At 41.7% G+C, this 17204-nt stretch overlaps 2 protein-coding genes across 4 annotated transcripts in view; one reads left to right on the top strand and one right to left on the bottom strand.

Annotated features, from left to right (window-relative positions):
- The window catches only part of TNFRSF19 (TNF receptor superfamily member 19), a 105885-nt gene that overhangs the window by 78981 nt on the left and 9700 nt on the right, over nt 1-17204 (top strand). For all 3 annotated transcript variants that reach the window (XM_008021721.3, XM_008021723.3, XM_008021720.3), the window contains exons 6-7: nt 9852-10016; nt 11183-11305. In XM_008021721.3, the coding sequence (XP_008019912.1) occupies nt 9852-10016; nt 11183-11305 (288 nt within the window). The remainder of the gene's footprint in view (nt 1-9851; nt 10017-11182; nt 11306-17204) is intronic.
- Nucleotides 9872-17204, bottom strand: part of MIPEP (mitochondrial intermediate peptidase) — a 210248-nt gene continuing 202915 nt past the window's right edge. The window contains exon 20 of the transcript XR_005236554.2: nt 9872-9978. The gene's annotated coding sequence lies outside the window, so the exon portion shown is untranslated. The remainder of the gene's footprint in view (nt 9979-17204) is intronic.

The raw sequence follows: 17204 nt of genomic DNA on the forward strand, positions 1-17204 counted from the left end.
CTTTTATTCACCTCAAAGTATTTTCTAATTTTCTTTTTGATTTTTTCTTTGACCCATTGATTAAGATTGTATTGTTGAATTTTCAAATATTTGTGACTTTTTCAGTTTTCATTCTCTCGTTGATTTCTAATTTTATTCCTTTATGATTGGAAAAACTACTTTGTATGATTTGTCTTCTCAAACTTATGGACACTTGTTTTGTGACTTAACAGGTGGTCTATCCTGGAGAAGGTTCCATGTACACATGAGGAGAATGTGTATTCTGATGTTGAGTACCTCCTGTCATTCTTAGAATAGAATCCAAACTTCTCACAGTCGCTGTAAATCGCTACAGGAATTGACCCCAGCCAGCTCTTCTGGCATAAAATCCCTCCATTCTTCCCCTAGCTCTTGCTTAGGAAGTATTTTTGACTGACTTATTAATTAACATAATCTTTAGTTTAATGGCAGTAATGTATCTTTTGATAGCATGTGAAACAAGTACATGATGTATCTTTGTGGAATGTTTTTAAATATGTGGAATAATCTTGTACATGAGTGCACAGCAGCACTATTCACAAGAGCCAAAGCTGGGAAAACCCAGATGCCCATCATCTGAGAAATGGCTAAACAAAATGTGGTGTATCTATACAATGGAATATTACTCAGTCATTCAAAAATGAAGCTCTGATACAAGCCACACCATGGATGAATCTTTAAAACATTATACTAAGTGAAAGAAGCCAGACAGAAAAGGCTGTATAACACTGTATATCCATTTATATGACATATGCAGAATAGGCACATCCATAGAGACGGAGAACAGATTAGGGCTTGCCAGGGGCTAGAGGGATGGGGGAAAGGGAGTGACCACTTAATGGGGATGGGATTTCCTTTTGGGGAAATAAGGATGTTCAGGAATTAGTGGTGATGGTGGCGTAACATTGTGAATGTATTCAGCTTCTTAACAGTAAATCTTATGTATATGTTACTATAATTTAAAAAATCAGTTCAATTTAATAATTGTAGATATGGATATAAATGGAAGAACAAACAGAACAAGCTTTTTTAAAAAAATAATATGTCTTTTGGTTATTGAAAAAGAAACAGAGTCCTAAGACTAAAGTCTAAAATTTAAAAAACATAAATGATGTAGGCTTATTCTTTCACATTTATCCAGTGTCAGAGTGCTTGGTATAAAGTGTATTTTACAAATTCAACTATTTTGTTTATTGGCAGACTCTGCAGTAGTGCATCTGGAATTCATATGTTGAGTGTTGCATAGATATTTTTGCTTAACCAGTTTAGATGAACAAGATAAAGCTTACACTCCAGAAGTGTATGCTTGTCTCAGTTAAGATTGCAGAGAGCTCTTTGTTAATAATTTTTAAAGAACATGACTAGAAATAGATTGATCATCAGGTTTTAATTTTGTTAAACTTTTATTTGATTTGGGCTTTTTGGTGGTGGTGGTGCTGGTAGAAGAGCACAGAAAGCAATGGATTGAATTGTAGTTTACTTGAAGCAAATATGAAAGTCAAAGATAAAATATTTCAGTGAAAAATATTTTTAAATGTCTCATTTTTGTGTTTATATTCCAGTACTTATTGCTAATTGAATTGCATGTGTCAAAACATAGTCACCAATAAGTAAAAATGCTCGCATTTCCAATTATGTTGGAGTTGCCAGAGTGATACGCTATACAGCAGGAAACCAGATGTGTTATTTTCATGTGCTGAACTCTCTAATGAAAACCTAAGGCATTAATGAAATCTCAAAGGTGGAAGCCCAGACAGAAAGCATAACTAGTTCATTTACAACTTGATCTCCCCTACTACATTTATTTAATACTCATTTTATGATAGCACATAGACCTTTAAAATAACACTTAGAAATGAAGTTTATAAGCCATATGTTGTTTTTTACTGTAATAAAATTCAATAGCCTCCTTAATCTAGGGTTTAGATAAAAGAGGTTGGATTTGTAAAGCCATGCTTGTGTTTTAAATTAGGTCAAGCTATATTGTATATGTTACATGATTAGAATATACTGGTCTATACAGAATCTGAACCAGTAATCCTTCACACTATAGTCTATCTTTTTTTTAAACTCTAAATGGTTGGGAAGAACATAGCATGCTTTAAAAAAAAAAAACAAACACATAAGTTTTAAGAGTCAAACTAACCTGAGCTCAGATCTAGATCCAGCCACCTAATGGTTGCTTGGCATGAAAAAGTATGTTGAGATACATGTCGACGTCTCCATCTATGAGATCCTTTCCACACAGGGTTATTGCAGCACTCAGAAAGTGGGTATGTAGGGGCTGGTCCCTGCACCTGTGGTTATGTGGTAACTGTGATGGTATTGATGAAAATTCAGCTACCTTTCTACAAAAGACAAATACAGTCTCCTGTGGTTAACTACTCTCTAGGCACTCACTGTTTTCTCCATACCTCTGTCTACTGTTGGAGGGGAGTAAGTAAACATGTCAGATTAATACGACTAATTTGGTCAAATGATATCAACACTTAACTGTCCCCAATATCCAGCTCGCCTGATAGTTTCTGAAACTGGTCCCAAAGCACTTGCGTTGGATGAAGCGGTTCACCTCCTGAAGGCCTTCCCCTTTTCTTCTTTGGGCATTCATTATACGTCAGTCATCATTTTATATAGATTGTTAACTGAGATTACATTTGGCATATAATAAGATCCTTCTGTGATGACTCCATGAAGCGCTACTTAAAATGGACTAGAGAAGGCCAAGTTTTCGTTTGATATTCATTCCAAGGATGTGGTCAGCGGCCTACATGGATTATCTATTGATCTATCTGAGCCACCCTTGCTCTCTCACACATGGCCTGATTCACTGCAAAGAGTAAGTGCTTCAAACAAAACTGTTCTTTGCTCCAGTTGTTCCCATCTGCACTGTCATTAGCTACGTAGCCCAAGGTGGAAGGTTATTAGACAACCAGTGAACATATCATTGGCGTAATCTCATCTAATTGATTGGACAAGTCCCCATTAAGTCACCTTTCTGGAATACTTGGGGTTTTTCCTTTTCTTTCATAGACGTTCATTCATTCTCTCATTTAACACATATTTATCAGGCACCAGCTATGTGCCAGGAACCCTTATAGATGTTAAAAATACAAGCAAGCCGGGCGCGGTGGCTCAAGCCTGTAATCCCAGCACTTTGGGAGGCGGAGACGGGTGGATCACGAGGTCAGGAGATCGAGACCATCCTGGCTAACACGGTGAAACCCCGTCTCTACTAAATATTACAAAAAAATAGCCGGGCAAGGTGGCGGATGCCTGTAGTCCCAGCTACTCGGGAGGCTGAGGCAGGAGAATGGCGTGAACCCGGGAGGTGGAGCTTGCAGTGAGCTGAGATCCGGCCACTGCACTCCAGCCTGGGCGACAGAGCAAGACTCCGTCTCAAAAAAAAAAAAAAAAAAAAAAAATACAAGCAAAACTCCCTGTGCTTTCAGTGAGAGATGTAATTGGCTAGGATAAAGGCTAAGCTGCTGTAACAGAGAGACCCAGAAATATCGTGACCTCTTAAGATAGAAGTTTCTCTCTTATTTAGCATTTCAGCCTGGGAAAGCAGCTCTGCGACAGGATGTCTCAGAGCCCAGCTTCCTGCCCCTTGTGCTAAGCCAGCCTTAGACATCTGCTTCCCACAGAGAATCAGGCTTGGCTGCTGCATTCACCTCCCTGCTCACAGTGAGGGGCACGTCTAGGTCAAGCAATGGCTCCCTGCGTGGAGGTGAGCCACACATAATGCACACCCCGTCGGCCCACTTTCCTCCCCACTGACGCAAACCTGGACATGGTCAGGCGCAGCTGCAGTGCGGCTTCTTGCTGGACCTAGCTTCACCACAAGCCTAGTGTGTGTGTTTGAGAAGCAGGATGGGATCTCCAGCTCCTACCTTGGGAGAGAATGACAGTGAACGAAACAAGTATACAAAATGTCAGATGATCGTCAGTGCTGTGAAGGAAGAGAAAGCAGGGCAGTGGGTAGGAAGTGCTCGGGAGAAACTGCAATTTTAAATCGATTGGTGGGAAGCCTCACTGAGGTGGTGACATTTGCGGAAGGACTCCGGCAGCTGAGGTGCAGTTCTTGTGGCAGGTTAGGGGAGCACTGCGGACAGAGGCACTGACAGGTGAGGAAGATCTGTGGGGGGGCAGGGAGCGCGTTGTGGGATTTGCTTGTAGTCGCGGGCACATGCTTTGGACATGGTGAGTTGAAATGCGTCTTTATCCACGTGGAGGTGCCAAGCAGACTGTGGGTTGTATGGCTCTGGAGTTCGGGAGAGCAGATCCGACCGGAAAGAAAATTTCCGAGTACTGAAATCCAGTATCTGACTTCATCGTTCATGTAAATGCCATGCTCATTTCTGCAGGGAGAGCACAGCCAGGCTACAGTGGCCACGCTGTGTCCCCCCACAGGGGACTTTCTGGGCAGCAGATCTGTTGGAGTGTGCCTGGCAGCTGGTTCCGCAGAGGTTCACCTGCCTCAGTAGAATATTCAGGCCCTTCTGCCTCAGTGGGTCTTGGTGGCTGCACGACGAGCCTGCCCAGGGAGGAAACTGAGATTAAGAGCTGTGAAAAAAAAGTCTTGTTTGTGACCAGGGTGGAAAGTGGCAAGAGCCAGGTTTTGGATACCAGTTCCCTTCCTCCCAAGCAGCCCCGCCTGAATGGGGCCCTTTGTTAGGAAAATTCTCCAGGAAGAAGGATGTTTTGTTGAGCAGGTTTTTAAACATTGCGTAGTAGGAAGTTGGAGAGGTTAAGCAAGTAGGGAGTAGCAGCAGAAGGCAGAGGAGGGAGCCTGACAAGCCCAGGCGGAGTCCAGCTGTGACTGCCTGTGCGCATCCTTTCCCATTTCCCTCCCTACTCGGGCCCTTTCCAGATGCATCACCTCCACAGAATGCCCCCGTCCCTGCCCCAGGACACCCAGTCATTGCTCAGCATGCTCACTGCCCCCACGTCTGATCACAGTGGCCCTTCATGCAGACACCGAGACCCACGGTAAGGCGGAGGACCCCGAACATTTCTATGGGCAGGTGACCTGCTGCGGAACCAGCTGCCATGCGCACTCCGGCAGCTCTGCTGTCTGGAAAGCCCTGTGACTGCTCTGTGGCCTTGCCGAGTTCTCCCCACAGAAATGAGCAGGGCCCTTACGTAAACAAACAGGAGCTGTACTTTGGTTATCACTACCCGACAGAATGTTTTGATCTCAGAAGCTACCTGCATCTGTGGAGCAGTGCGGTCTACTGGAGGGGCTCAGAAGGCCTGGATCCAGTTTTCAAGCTGCCTCTGCTTTGCTGTGTAACCTTGAGCACAGGACTCAAGGTCGTGATTTTCTTGCGTATCAAATGAAGCTCATCAATGAACGCTCACCACTTTACCTAGTGAGGAGGGTGAGGCACTGATGATGTGTTGGAAGCCGTCTCTGCAGAAGCTAGTGGGCACGGTTTCGCCACCTCTGTGGCTTGCAAATAGGTTCCTCATTTGCAGCATCTGAGAAGTTGCTCTTGCCTTTGTCCAGTGTGACAAGCGTCTCCAATATGTGTATTTCAAGGCTTTCCAGCTATGCTTGAAGCTCTTTAGGGGATGGAATGTGGGGAGAGGATGTGGATTTCTGCACCTCGGTCTACTCCAAAGCAGCTCAGTTGGGACTTTATAAACACACTTGCCAGACTTTGCTGGAGACCTCCATTTCCTTTTCTTCTACTCAGATTTGCTCCAACTTTTTTAATGCCTTGTAGGATGTCATACTCGGACACCCAGGACATAATTGTTCAGTTGAGTTGAACTCCTAAGGAGATGCATAATATAAAACTGAACCCATGTAATGTAGGTAAAATGTAAGCTGAAAGAAAACAGTCCTTGCTCTGAAGTACATTGCTAAAGGGTAGTGCTAAGATTATGGCGGAATTTAATAACTTAATTGGTTAGAGTAAGAAATATTTTGTATTCCGGAAAAGTTAGAAACTTTCCAAGGCATGTGGACATTCCTATTTCCACTTCTTCAGAAGTGCTGTCGGAATCCTAATAAGATACGGGCAGAATTCCTGGCTGGCAGTCAGTCTGCCTAGTGAACTAGAACGGGGCATTTAATCAAGGCATGTGAGTGGAAAGAATCTTTCATCTCAGTATCATTGCCACAGGTTAGCAAAACAATACCTTTTCCTTTAGAGCAGATAAGTTCTTTTCTTAGGAATTATCAGCAATATCTCAATTAAGAAAAACTTTGTAGAGTGGAAGCCACTTTATATAGCTAGTATAAATCTGCCCCCCCCAACCAGTGCCTTATTTTTGGTTTTGTTTTGTTTTTTGCTGCTCAAGTCAAAAAGAATGACAAGAAAATAGTTTTTTTTTTTTTACTAGAAACTAAAAAGAATTCGTTTCTAGTGCTATTCTAAAATCAAATGATATTCAGTCCAATCTCCTATTTATGTCTGCATTGCTATACGTGACAAAGCTAAAAATGATGAACCAAAAATGACGAACCCATTTCCTAGAAAAAAAGAATGTTTGCTCTAAGTGTTATCATAAACTTGTACATATAAGCAAGAATCAAGAAGGCAGTTTCCAGAGCCCTATTCCCATGAGGACTCTCTGAGGGTGTTTGAATCAGTAAGATGCCTGTTGTTATCTACGTGTCAAAAATCAAGAAGTAAAACTTGTATATTTTTCTTGTTCGTCTTTAGATGCCACTGCCTGGGGAAATGTGTGGAGAAGGGGCATATTGGATGCACTGTTCCTTTAAAATTGATATTACTGTGGCAACTAGATATCATTGGCATTACACTATTGCGCCCTATAGTATATGTGTCAACAAGGCATGTTTAGAGAACATAAATCCTGAGTTACAAACTACCAAATTAAGAAGGAAATCTCCACTTTGGGGACATTTTAACCTATCTGTAAGTTAGAGACGGTTCTTTTTATATTAAGGAAAATAAGTTGACGAATGTATTTTAGAAGGATTTTAAACAGTAGGAACGTAAAGGACTGTAATTATGACACTACTTTAACCCCAAATCCCTATTCTCACCAGGATTTTTCTGAATATCCAGTTCTGTGTCAATCGATGAGCTTCATGGTTACAACAGTTGGGAACTTTGAAGTCCTCCACTCAAATCATGTATTAAGCTTCATTTTTATGACAGCTCTTGTTAAAACCCCATATTGTGTAGGGCTGGGTTATCTGACCAAAAATTTAAGCTAAGGAGACTCTTCTCACTCTGAAGTGAACGCCTTCCTCACCAATGTAAATGACAGTTTCCCACAGCTTCACCATTTCATCCAGATAGATAATGTTTTCATTTCCAAGTCACTTCCCCTTCTCTGTGGCTGCTAGTTCAACTTGCGTGGGATGCAAGTTCCTCTCCAGTTATGCATTTTCAGTGTTTGCACAGCTGTGCTGACTCCGTCCACTGATAGAGGCTGTTTCAGATTAGATTTAATCTCTACCAGGTCAGGGGTGTGATTCTTTTTAACGTGCTGTATAATGAACATTTAGTGTGTGCCGTTTGCTTATTACAGTACTCTATAGAGTTAGAAGTGATGAAATATATTCTGTGAATATTAAACATGTTTGCAAATAAATGTCCTTTAAAATGTATGATTGGGGCCGGGCGCGGTGGCTCACGCCTGTAATCCCAGCACTTTGGGAGGCCAAGGCGGGCGGATCACGAGGTCAGGAGATCCCATCCCGGCTCACACAGTGAAACCCTGTCTCTACTAAAAAATACAAAAAACTAGCTGGGCGCCTGTAGTCCCAGCTACTCGGGAGGCCGAGGCAGGAGAATGGCGTGAACCCGGGAGGCGGAGCTTGCAGTGAGCTGAGATCCGGCCACTGCACTCCAGCCTGGGCAAGAGAGTGAGACTCTGCCTCAAAAATAAAAAAATAAAAAAATAAAAAAAATAAAATGTATGATTGGATTCTGAGCCTTATTCATCCAAGCCCAAAACATACGGTGTGTGTGCCTTCCCAGGTGGCAGTAAGAGACTTTCATACGTGTGGCCTGGAATCACTGAGACTGGAAATACCAAGACCCGTGCTCCAAGATGATAGTGCCTGCTCTCCTGCTTTTATGATTCAGTAATATTAACTCAAGTGTTTCTCTCTGGCTCTAGCCTCAAGTGTCATACAATCTTATTGGGAGTGAGGGGTGTGTAGCCAGGGAGGAGGAGAAAGGCACCAGCTGACAAATCGGCTTGTGTTTAGGTGCCAACTTGTACAAATACAGACACAGACCTTCAGTCTCTAGAGTTGCCGTGTCCATTATGATAGCCATTAGCCACGTGTGGCTACTGAGCATCTGAAGTGTGGCTAGTCTGAATTGAGGTGAGCTGTGTCTTTAGAACAACACTGGATTTTGAAATTTTAATACAAAACAGAGAATGTAAAATATCAATAATTTTTATATTGAATACATATTGAAATGCAATATTTAAGATACATTGGCTAAGTAAAATAGGCTACAGTTAATTTTACCTGTTTCTTCTTCTTTTTTTGTTTATTATTGAGACAGTCTCACTCTGTCATCCAGGCTGGTGCGCAGTGGTACAATCACAGCTCACTACAGCTTCATAGGCTCAAGAGATCCTCACAACTCAGCCTCCCAAAGTGCTGGGATTACAGGCATGAGCCAGCGCACCTGGCCTCCCTTTTACATTTTAAATTTGGTTTCTAGACAACCTGAAATGACGTGTGAAGCACACATTATACCTCTACCTGGAGTGATCCTCAGTTGAGGGGAGGCTCCCATGGTGAGCGGCACCTGCCGGGGAAGCAGAGTGAGGGCGCCTCAGCTCACTCAGGGCATCTGCTTGGGAAAGAGAAAATGTTAACGGCCCCTCTATGTAGATTTCATGCCCCTCTTAAATCCATTTCTCTCAGATTATTTTGGGGTTAGTTGAGTAGGATATGCTGTTTAACTGTACTGGATATAGATCTCTAATTTAAATGAGTTTGTTTATCCTGGTACCCTCAGGATAGTTTTAAAATGCTAATTATTATCATCATCATTACAGTGGCTAATGATTCTACAGCACAACCAGTCCTACACACTTTATATAACGCCTGAGTCAGTCACTGTTATTACCTCCATTTGAACAGATGGCAATTGAGACTCGAGTCAGTGTCTCAAGGTCATACAGGTAGAAGTTGACCCAGGCCATGGGGTTCAGAATCTGCCCTGAACCACAAAGCAGTACCACCCTCTAAAGTAACATGTATTTCTCCACTTTCTTAGCACATGACGATGCCAGCCTTTCCATGGTGTAATAACAGTATAACTCTTTTCTCCAAAACTTCGATGTTTTCCAGCAGTTTAACAGCTAAGGCATTCAGAGATGTTTACTGTCTCAAAAACTGGGGTCTACTGCAAGGTTCTGGATGATCCAACTCCTTGTTTTCCCCTAAAGTTGCCCCGAAAAGGATGCATGCATTCAGTCTGCTTAAAAATGTGGTGCAATTCCAATTCAATAAAAAACAGTAGTTCCCTGCCACATGCCGAGTACTGGGCAGCCAGAGATAAAGACGACAGACCCCCGCTCACAAAGAATTCTGCCCTGGTGGGGCTGAAGGCAGATTCTAGTAACGCGATGTGTCGAGGGCTGTGTGTCCGCAGTGCCGTGGGAACAGAGGAGAGGGACACCCAGCACATTGTGGGGTGCGGGTAAAGGTGTCCCATTAAAGACATCTTCTGGGTGGAGGGGTGCTTGAGCCATCTTCAAATATCTCATGCTGGTTTTCTCACAGCACGGGAAGGCCACTGGTAAGGGTGCCCGCCAGCTTCGCCGTAAGCACTGCATCTGCGGTTGTTCAGAGCGTGCTGACCCCATTCCTGTGGTTTCAGGTGCCAGCAAGGTCAACCTCGTGAAGATCGCGTCCACAGCCTCCAGCCCACGGGACACGGCGCTGGCCGCCATCATCTGCAGCGCTCTGGCCACCGTCCTGCTGGCCCTGCTCATCCTCTGCGTCATCTATTGTAAGAGACAGTTTATGGAGAAGAAACCCAGCTGTAAGTTCTGAGCTCATTACATTTCTTAGCATTTGGGGGAAGGGCATTTATTACCATTGTCGTGCTAGTGTTCCACAAGAGACTGGCTGAGACAAGCACCAGCGGGCTGTGAAAGAACACAGGGCATAAGAAACACAGGTGATCCCTGAACAGCAGAGGGCTAGGGGAACAGTTAAGAATCCACACGTCAGTGCTGACTCCCTGAAAACGTAACTACTAATAGCCTATTGTTGATGAGAAGCCTTACTGGTAAACAGTCAGTTAATACATCTTGTATATTTTGGTGGTTTTTTTGGTTTTTTTTGAGACAGAGTCTGACTCTGTCACCTAGGCTGGAGTGCAGTGGCGTGATCTCAGCTCATGGCAACCTCTGCCTCCCAGATTCAAGAGATTCTCCTGCCTCAGCCTCCGGAGTAGCTGGGACTACAGGCGCCCACCACTACACCTGGATAATTTTCATATTTTTAGAAGAGATGGGGTTTCACCATGTTGGCCAGGCTGGTCTCGAACTCCTGGCCTCAAGTGATCTACCCTCCTCAGCCTCCCAAAGTGCTGGGATTACAGGTGTGAGCCACTGCACCTGGCCTGTTACATGTATTATGCCGTGTATTCTTACATTAAAGTAAGCTAGAGAAAAGAAAACGTTACTATGAGAATCATAAGGGAGACAAAATAAGATTTACTCTTCATTAAGTGGAAGGGGATCATTGTAAAGGCCTTCATCCTCATCATCTTCACATTGAGTGGACTGAGGAGGAGGAGGAGGGGTCGGCCTTGGTGTCTCAGGGTGGCAGAGGCTGAAGAAAATCTGTGTATAAGTGACCTGCACAGTTCAAACCCGCATTGGTCAAGGGTCACCTGTAGAACTCACTGAGGTTGCACAACTTTGTAAGGAGACTTACAAGGCTGTGATGTCCCTGTGCCACTAGGCAAAAATAAAAATCATTGTCAGTAATGGCAACATTAGTACCCTACATTTTGAACTTTCTTAACAAATTATTTCATGTTTGTGCTTCCATATAAGAAGTCCTCAAACGTCGGAAGGATAGCTGACTTGTTCTTTAAAAATACGAAAGCTAGAATGGTACAGGTCTGCGCTGGATGTTCACGGGACTCCCGTAGAGAGGAGACTGTGTTCCCTGACAGAGTTCTCACCCCTCATTTAGGGTCTCTGCGGTCTCAGGACATTCAGTACAACGGCTCTGAGCTGTCGTGTTTTGACAGACCTCAGCTCCACCAATGCGCCCACCACTGCTGCCAGTGCCGCCGCGACTCAGCGCAGACCTGCGGTAAGTTCAGCAGGGGAGTGCCCTTAGGAGGCCTGGAGGCGCCCAGAAGCTGAAGCAGCAGGCATTGGTCCTGGTTTATTCATCTCACAGCGAGGTGGCTGTGTTGAGTCTTCTAGTTAAAACTAATCTTGTTAGATTATTCTCCACCATCTCCTGTTGGTTTGGGTGTTTTGAGTCTCTTAAGTATTAAAAAGGAAACAAGCATCTCGTTAAAATTCTAGAATTTTTCAGCAACTTTTGGGGCATGTTTGTCTTTATTTTGAGTCAGTTTATTTAAAATCATGGTAGCCTTTGGTAGAGTAGGAGTTTATATCCTTTGCTGTCTGGTTGATTCAAACCAAACACTAATATGCCTATTTTAAAAATATGTCTATTTAAAAAATATATCTATTTTTAGAATTTCTTAAGAGAGAGGTGAGAAGTCCATTTCAAGGTTTTACACAAACCATAATTGTCCCTTGGACTACTGACAGAATGAAAGTTTAGGAAAGTGATTCAAAGGGAAACTGGTCTCTAACTTGGGCAAATAGGGGCAAAGGTAATACCAACTTTTTTAAAACTTTTATTTTAGGTTTTTGGGTACATGTGCAGGTTTGTTACATAGGTAAACTCGTGTTACACATTTCTTTATTTTACAGATTATTTAATCACCCAGGTATTAAGCCTAGTACCCAGTAGTTACTTTTTCTGTTCCTCTCCCTCCTCCCATGCTCCACCTTCAAGTAGACCCCATTGTGTGTTGTTCCCTTTGTATTCATGTGTTTTCATCATTTAGCTCCTGCTTATAAGTGAGAACATATGGTATTTGGTTTTCTGTTCCTGCTTTAGTTTACTGAGGATAATGGCCTCCAGCTCCATCCATGTTCCCACAAAAGACACAATCTCATTCCTTTTTATGGCTGCATAGTATTCCATGGCGTATATGTACCACATTTTCTTTAACCAGTCTGTCATTGATGGACATTTAGGTTGATTCCATGTCTTTGCTATTGGGAATAGTGCTGCAGTGAACATTCATGTGCATGTGTCTTCATAGTAGGATGATTTATATATTTAGGTATATAACCAGTAATGGGATTGCTGGGTCAGGTGGTAGTTCTGTTTTTAGCTCTTTGAGGAATTGCCACACTGCTTCCCACAATGGCTGAACTAATTGACACTTCCACCAACAGTGTGTAAGCATTCTTTTTACTCTGCAACCTTGCCAGCATACGTTAGTTTTTGACTTTTGAATAATAGTCATTCTGACTGGTGTGAGATGGTATCTCATTGTGGTTTTCATTTGCATTTTTCTAATGATCAGTGCTGTTGAGCTTTTTATCATATGCTTGTTGGCCACATGTATGTCTTCTTTTAAGAAGTGTCTGTTCATGTCTTTTGCCCAGTTTTTGACAGGGTTGTTTTTCTCTTGTAAATTTAAGTTCCTTATAGATGTTGTATATTAGACTTTTATCGGATGTATAGTTTGCAAACATTTTCTCCCATTCTGTAGGTTGTCTGTTTACTCTGATGATAGTTTCTTTTGCTGTGCAGAACATCTTAAGTTTAATTAGATCCCATTTGTCAATTTTTGCTTTTGTTGCGATTGCTTTTCATGTCTTTGTCATGAAATCTTTGCCCATTCCTATGTCCAGGATGGTGTTGCCTAGGTTTTCTTCCAGGGTTTTATAGTTTCGGTTTGTACATGTAAGTCTTTAATCCATCTTGAGTTGGTTTTTGTATATGGTGTAAAGAAGGGGTCCAGTTTTAATCTTTGGCATATGTCTAGACAGTTATCCCAGGATTTATTGAACAGGGAGTCTTTCCCCATTGCTTTTGTCAATTTTGTCGAAGATCAGATAGTTGTACGTGTGTCATCTTATTTCTAGACTCTCTATTCTGTTCCATTGGTCTATGTGCCTGTTTTTGTACTAGTACCATGCTGTTTTGATTACTGTGGCCTTGTAATATAGTTTGAAATCAGCTAACATGATGCCTCCAGCTAGGTATTGAAGGAACTGTATTTGTTCTTTTTGGTTAGGATTGCCTTGGCTAATTCAGGCTCTATTTTGGTTCCATATGAATTTTAAAATAGGTTTTTCCTAGTTCTGTGAAAAATGTCTTTGGCAGTTTGATAGTAATAGCTCTGAATCTGTTTGGGCAGTATGGCCACATTATTTAATGAAATCAATTATTCCTATCTATGAGCATGGGATGTTTTTTCATTTGTTTGTGTCTTCTCTGATTTGTTTGAGCAGTGTTTTGTAATTCTCTTTCACCTCCCTGGGTAGCTGTATTCTTAAGTATTTTATTCTTTTTGTGGTAATTGTGAATGGGATTGTCTTGCTGATTTGGCTCTTGGCTTGGCTGTTGTTGGTGTAGAGGAATGCTAATGATTTTTGTACATTTTGTGTCCTGGAACTTTGCTGAGGCTGTTTACCAGCTGAAGAAGCTTTTGGGCAGAGACTGTGGGGTTTTCTAGATATAGAATCATGTCATCTGCAAACAGGGATAGTTTGACTCCCTCTCTTCCTACTTAGATGCCCTTTCTTTCTCTTGCCTGATTGCCCTGGCTAGGATTTTCCATACTATGTTGAATAGGAGTGGTGAGAGAGAGCATCCTTGCCTTGTGCCAGTTTTCAAGGGGAATGCTTCTAGCTTTTCCCCAATCAGAATGATGTTGGCTGTGGGTTTGTCATAGATTGCTCTTATTATTCTAAGGTATGTTCCTTCAATACCTAGTTTATTGAGAGTTCTTAACATGAAGGGATGTTGAATTTTATTGAAAGCCTTTTCTGCATCTATTGAGATAATCACATGGTTTTGTCTTTAGTTCTGTTTAAGTGATGAATTGCGTTTATTGATGTATGTTGAACCAACCTTGCATCCCAGGGATGAAGCCTACTTGATCGTGGTGGATTAGCTTTTTTGATGTGCTGCTGGATTCAGTTTGTAAGTAGTTTATTGAGGATTTTTACATTGGTGTGCATCAGGGATATTGACCTGAAGTTTTGTTTGTTGTATCTCTGCCAGATTTGGGTATCAAGATGATGCTGGCCTCATAGAATGAGTTAGGAAGGAGTCCCTCCTCATTTTTTTGGAACAGTTTCAATGGGGATGGTACCAGCTCTTCTTTGTTCATGTGGTAGAATTCGGCTGTGAATCCATCTGGTCCTTGGCTTTTTTTGGTTGGTAGGCTATTTACTAGTGATTCAATTTTGGAGCTCGTTTTTGTTCTGTTCAGGGAATCAATTTCTTCCTGGTTCAGTCTTGGGAGGGTATATATGTCCAGGAATTTATCTGTCTCTTCTAGGTTTTCTAGTTTGTGTGTGTAGATGTTCATAGTAGTTTCTGATGGTTATTTTTATTTCTGTGGGGTCAGTGGTAACATCCCTTTTGTAATTTTTAATTGTGTTTATGTGGATATTCTCTCTTATTAGTCTAGTTAGCAGCCTATTTCTTCAAAAAAAACAACTCCTGGATTTTTAAATATTTTGAGTGGTTTTTCATATCTTAATTCTTTCTTTTCAGCTCTGATTCTGGTTATTTCTTGTTTTCTGCTGGCTTTAGGGGTGAGGTGATTTGTTCTTGCTTCTCTAATTCTTTCTGTTATAATGTTAGGTTGTTAATTTGAGATCTTTCTAACTTTTTTATTTGGGTGTTTAGTGCTATGAATTCCCTCTTAACACTCCCTTAGCTGTGTCCCAGAGATTCTGGAATGTTGTATCTTTGTACTCATTAGTTTCAAAGAATTTCTTGATTTCTACCTTAATCTTAGTATTTACCCAAAAGTCATTCAGGAGTATGTTGTTTAATTTCCATGTAATTGCATGGTTTTGAGTGATTTTCTTAGTCTGTACTTCTATTTTTATTACACTGTGGTCTGCGAGTGTGTTTAATACTAATTTTCTTTGCTATATATTTCTATTCCTTAGCATGTGTTCTTACACTTACACATCCCACTCCCCCGCCACCCTACCACCTCACCTCCTCTGCAAATTAAAACCCTCTATGGCCAACCACCCTCTCTACAAGTCGACCCCAGGCCCCCTGTCCTCTTATTACTTTACTGGTCTGTTAGCACCCATGGAAGCAATACTAATAGCACCATTTTGTCTAATAACCCATCTGTATTTGTTTTAACCATATCCCATTAGATCCCATTAGATTGACTTGTCTTCTTGGAACTGTCTAATCAATCTTCTCAAGAAATTGTCAGTTAAGTGTTCCAATCTCATATTGTATATATAGCCATGCATTGCTTTTATGCAAACCTTGTAGAGTGCACACAAACCTAGATGGGATAGCCTCCTACAGAGCTAGGCTATGTGGTGTAGCCCATTGCCCCAGGCTGCAAACCTGTACAGCATGTGACTGCACTGAACACTGTAGACAGTTGCAACACAATAAGTACTTGTGGATCTAAACATAGAAAAGGCACAGTAAAAATATGGTATTAGAAACTTCCAGGACCACCATAGTATTGTTGGGCCATCACTGAACAAAACATTGCTATGCAGCATATGGCTATATGGAATAAGAAGCTTTCATTTTAATTCTTTTTCTGCTAGTTATTACTATCTCCTGTTTTAGGAATGGGTGAAGAATAAAATACAAGACTTTCTGTGGTGTGTGGATCTAGTTTTGCCTTTGCCTACACAGATAAGACCCTTAGACACTATTAATGGTAACTGTGTGATCCTTAAACGCCCCCAAGCATTACATTTTCCTAGATATGATACCGTGGACGCTGTTACTAGAGTTAGAGTAAGTAGGAATACTTTCTGGAGAAATGAACTCTAATTTTAAATTTTAAATGTAATAAAATGCAGTTGGTATAAACTCTGCCTCACCTTACTTCAGTCTGAGAAGAAAGATTAAATATACAGATGGCCTTGTTGCATGGCCTCCTAACAGAACACTGGGGCCAGAAATCATCCCCAGGCCAATGCCCTGGGTCAGTGCAGCTTACTTCAAGTGCTTCCCCCTGAGTGGCAGATCCTTTTTTCCCTTTAACTTTTTATTTTGACATAATTTCAGGAATCTGACATAATTGCAGAAATATCGAAAGCATAGAACAAAGAACTCCCACCTGTCCCTTACCGAGATTCCCCAAATATTAACATGATGCTGCCCATGTTCACATTGGCTTTATCCCCTCTCTCTCTCGTGTGTATGTGTGTATACTTGTTTTTCATTTTCTATTTTAAATCCAGTTGCAAATATGATGTCCCTCTCCCCTTTAGTACGTCAGTGTTTGCTTCCTAAGAACATTTTCTCTCACATAGCAACAGCACAATTATTAAAACAGGAAATTTATGTTAATTCAGTACTGTTATATCATCTACAGAGCATAGTCACATTTTCCTAACTGTCCCAGTGTTGTCTTTCATAGCGAAACAAAATTCTGAAAACTTCTGTCGGATTTAGTTGTCAAATCTGTTTGGTCTCTTTTAATCTGGAATAGTCTCCTAACATTTGTGTTTCATGATATTGTTTTTTTTTTTTTTTTTAAAGTACAGGCCAGCACTTTTCAAAATTCTACAGTTTTGTAGAACGACACTCAATTTGGGTTTGTCTGACATTCCTCAGGATTCGATTCAGAAATGCTGCTGAGGGGATGCTAGGTCCTCAGTGCTGTGTGTCAGGAGGCGAGGTTGTCTGTCTGGCCTATGCCTGGTCAGGCTAACCTTGGTCACTTCATTAACGGGGTGTCTGCCAGGTTTCTCCAATGTAAGATGTCTGCTATTCTCTTTGTAATGAATAAATATCCTGTAGGGGATACTTGGAGACTGTGTAAATATCCCGTCACACCCCAAACTTTCACCCCGTAGCTTAGCGTGCTCTGATGATTCGTACTGGAATCAGTCGTGACTATGATGGTTAATAAATGCTGGCTTTCTAATTGCATTATTCTTTC

The sequence above is a fragment of the Chlorocebus sabaeus genome, chromosome 3 (genome assembly GCF_047675955.1).
Source record: "Chlorocebus sabaeus isolate Y175 chromosome 3, mChlSab1.0.hap1, whole genome shotgun sequence".
NCBI classification, from domain to species: Eukaryota; Metazoa; Chordata; class Mammalia; order Primates; family Cercopithecidae; genus Chlorocebus; species Chlorocebus sabaeus.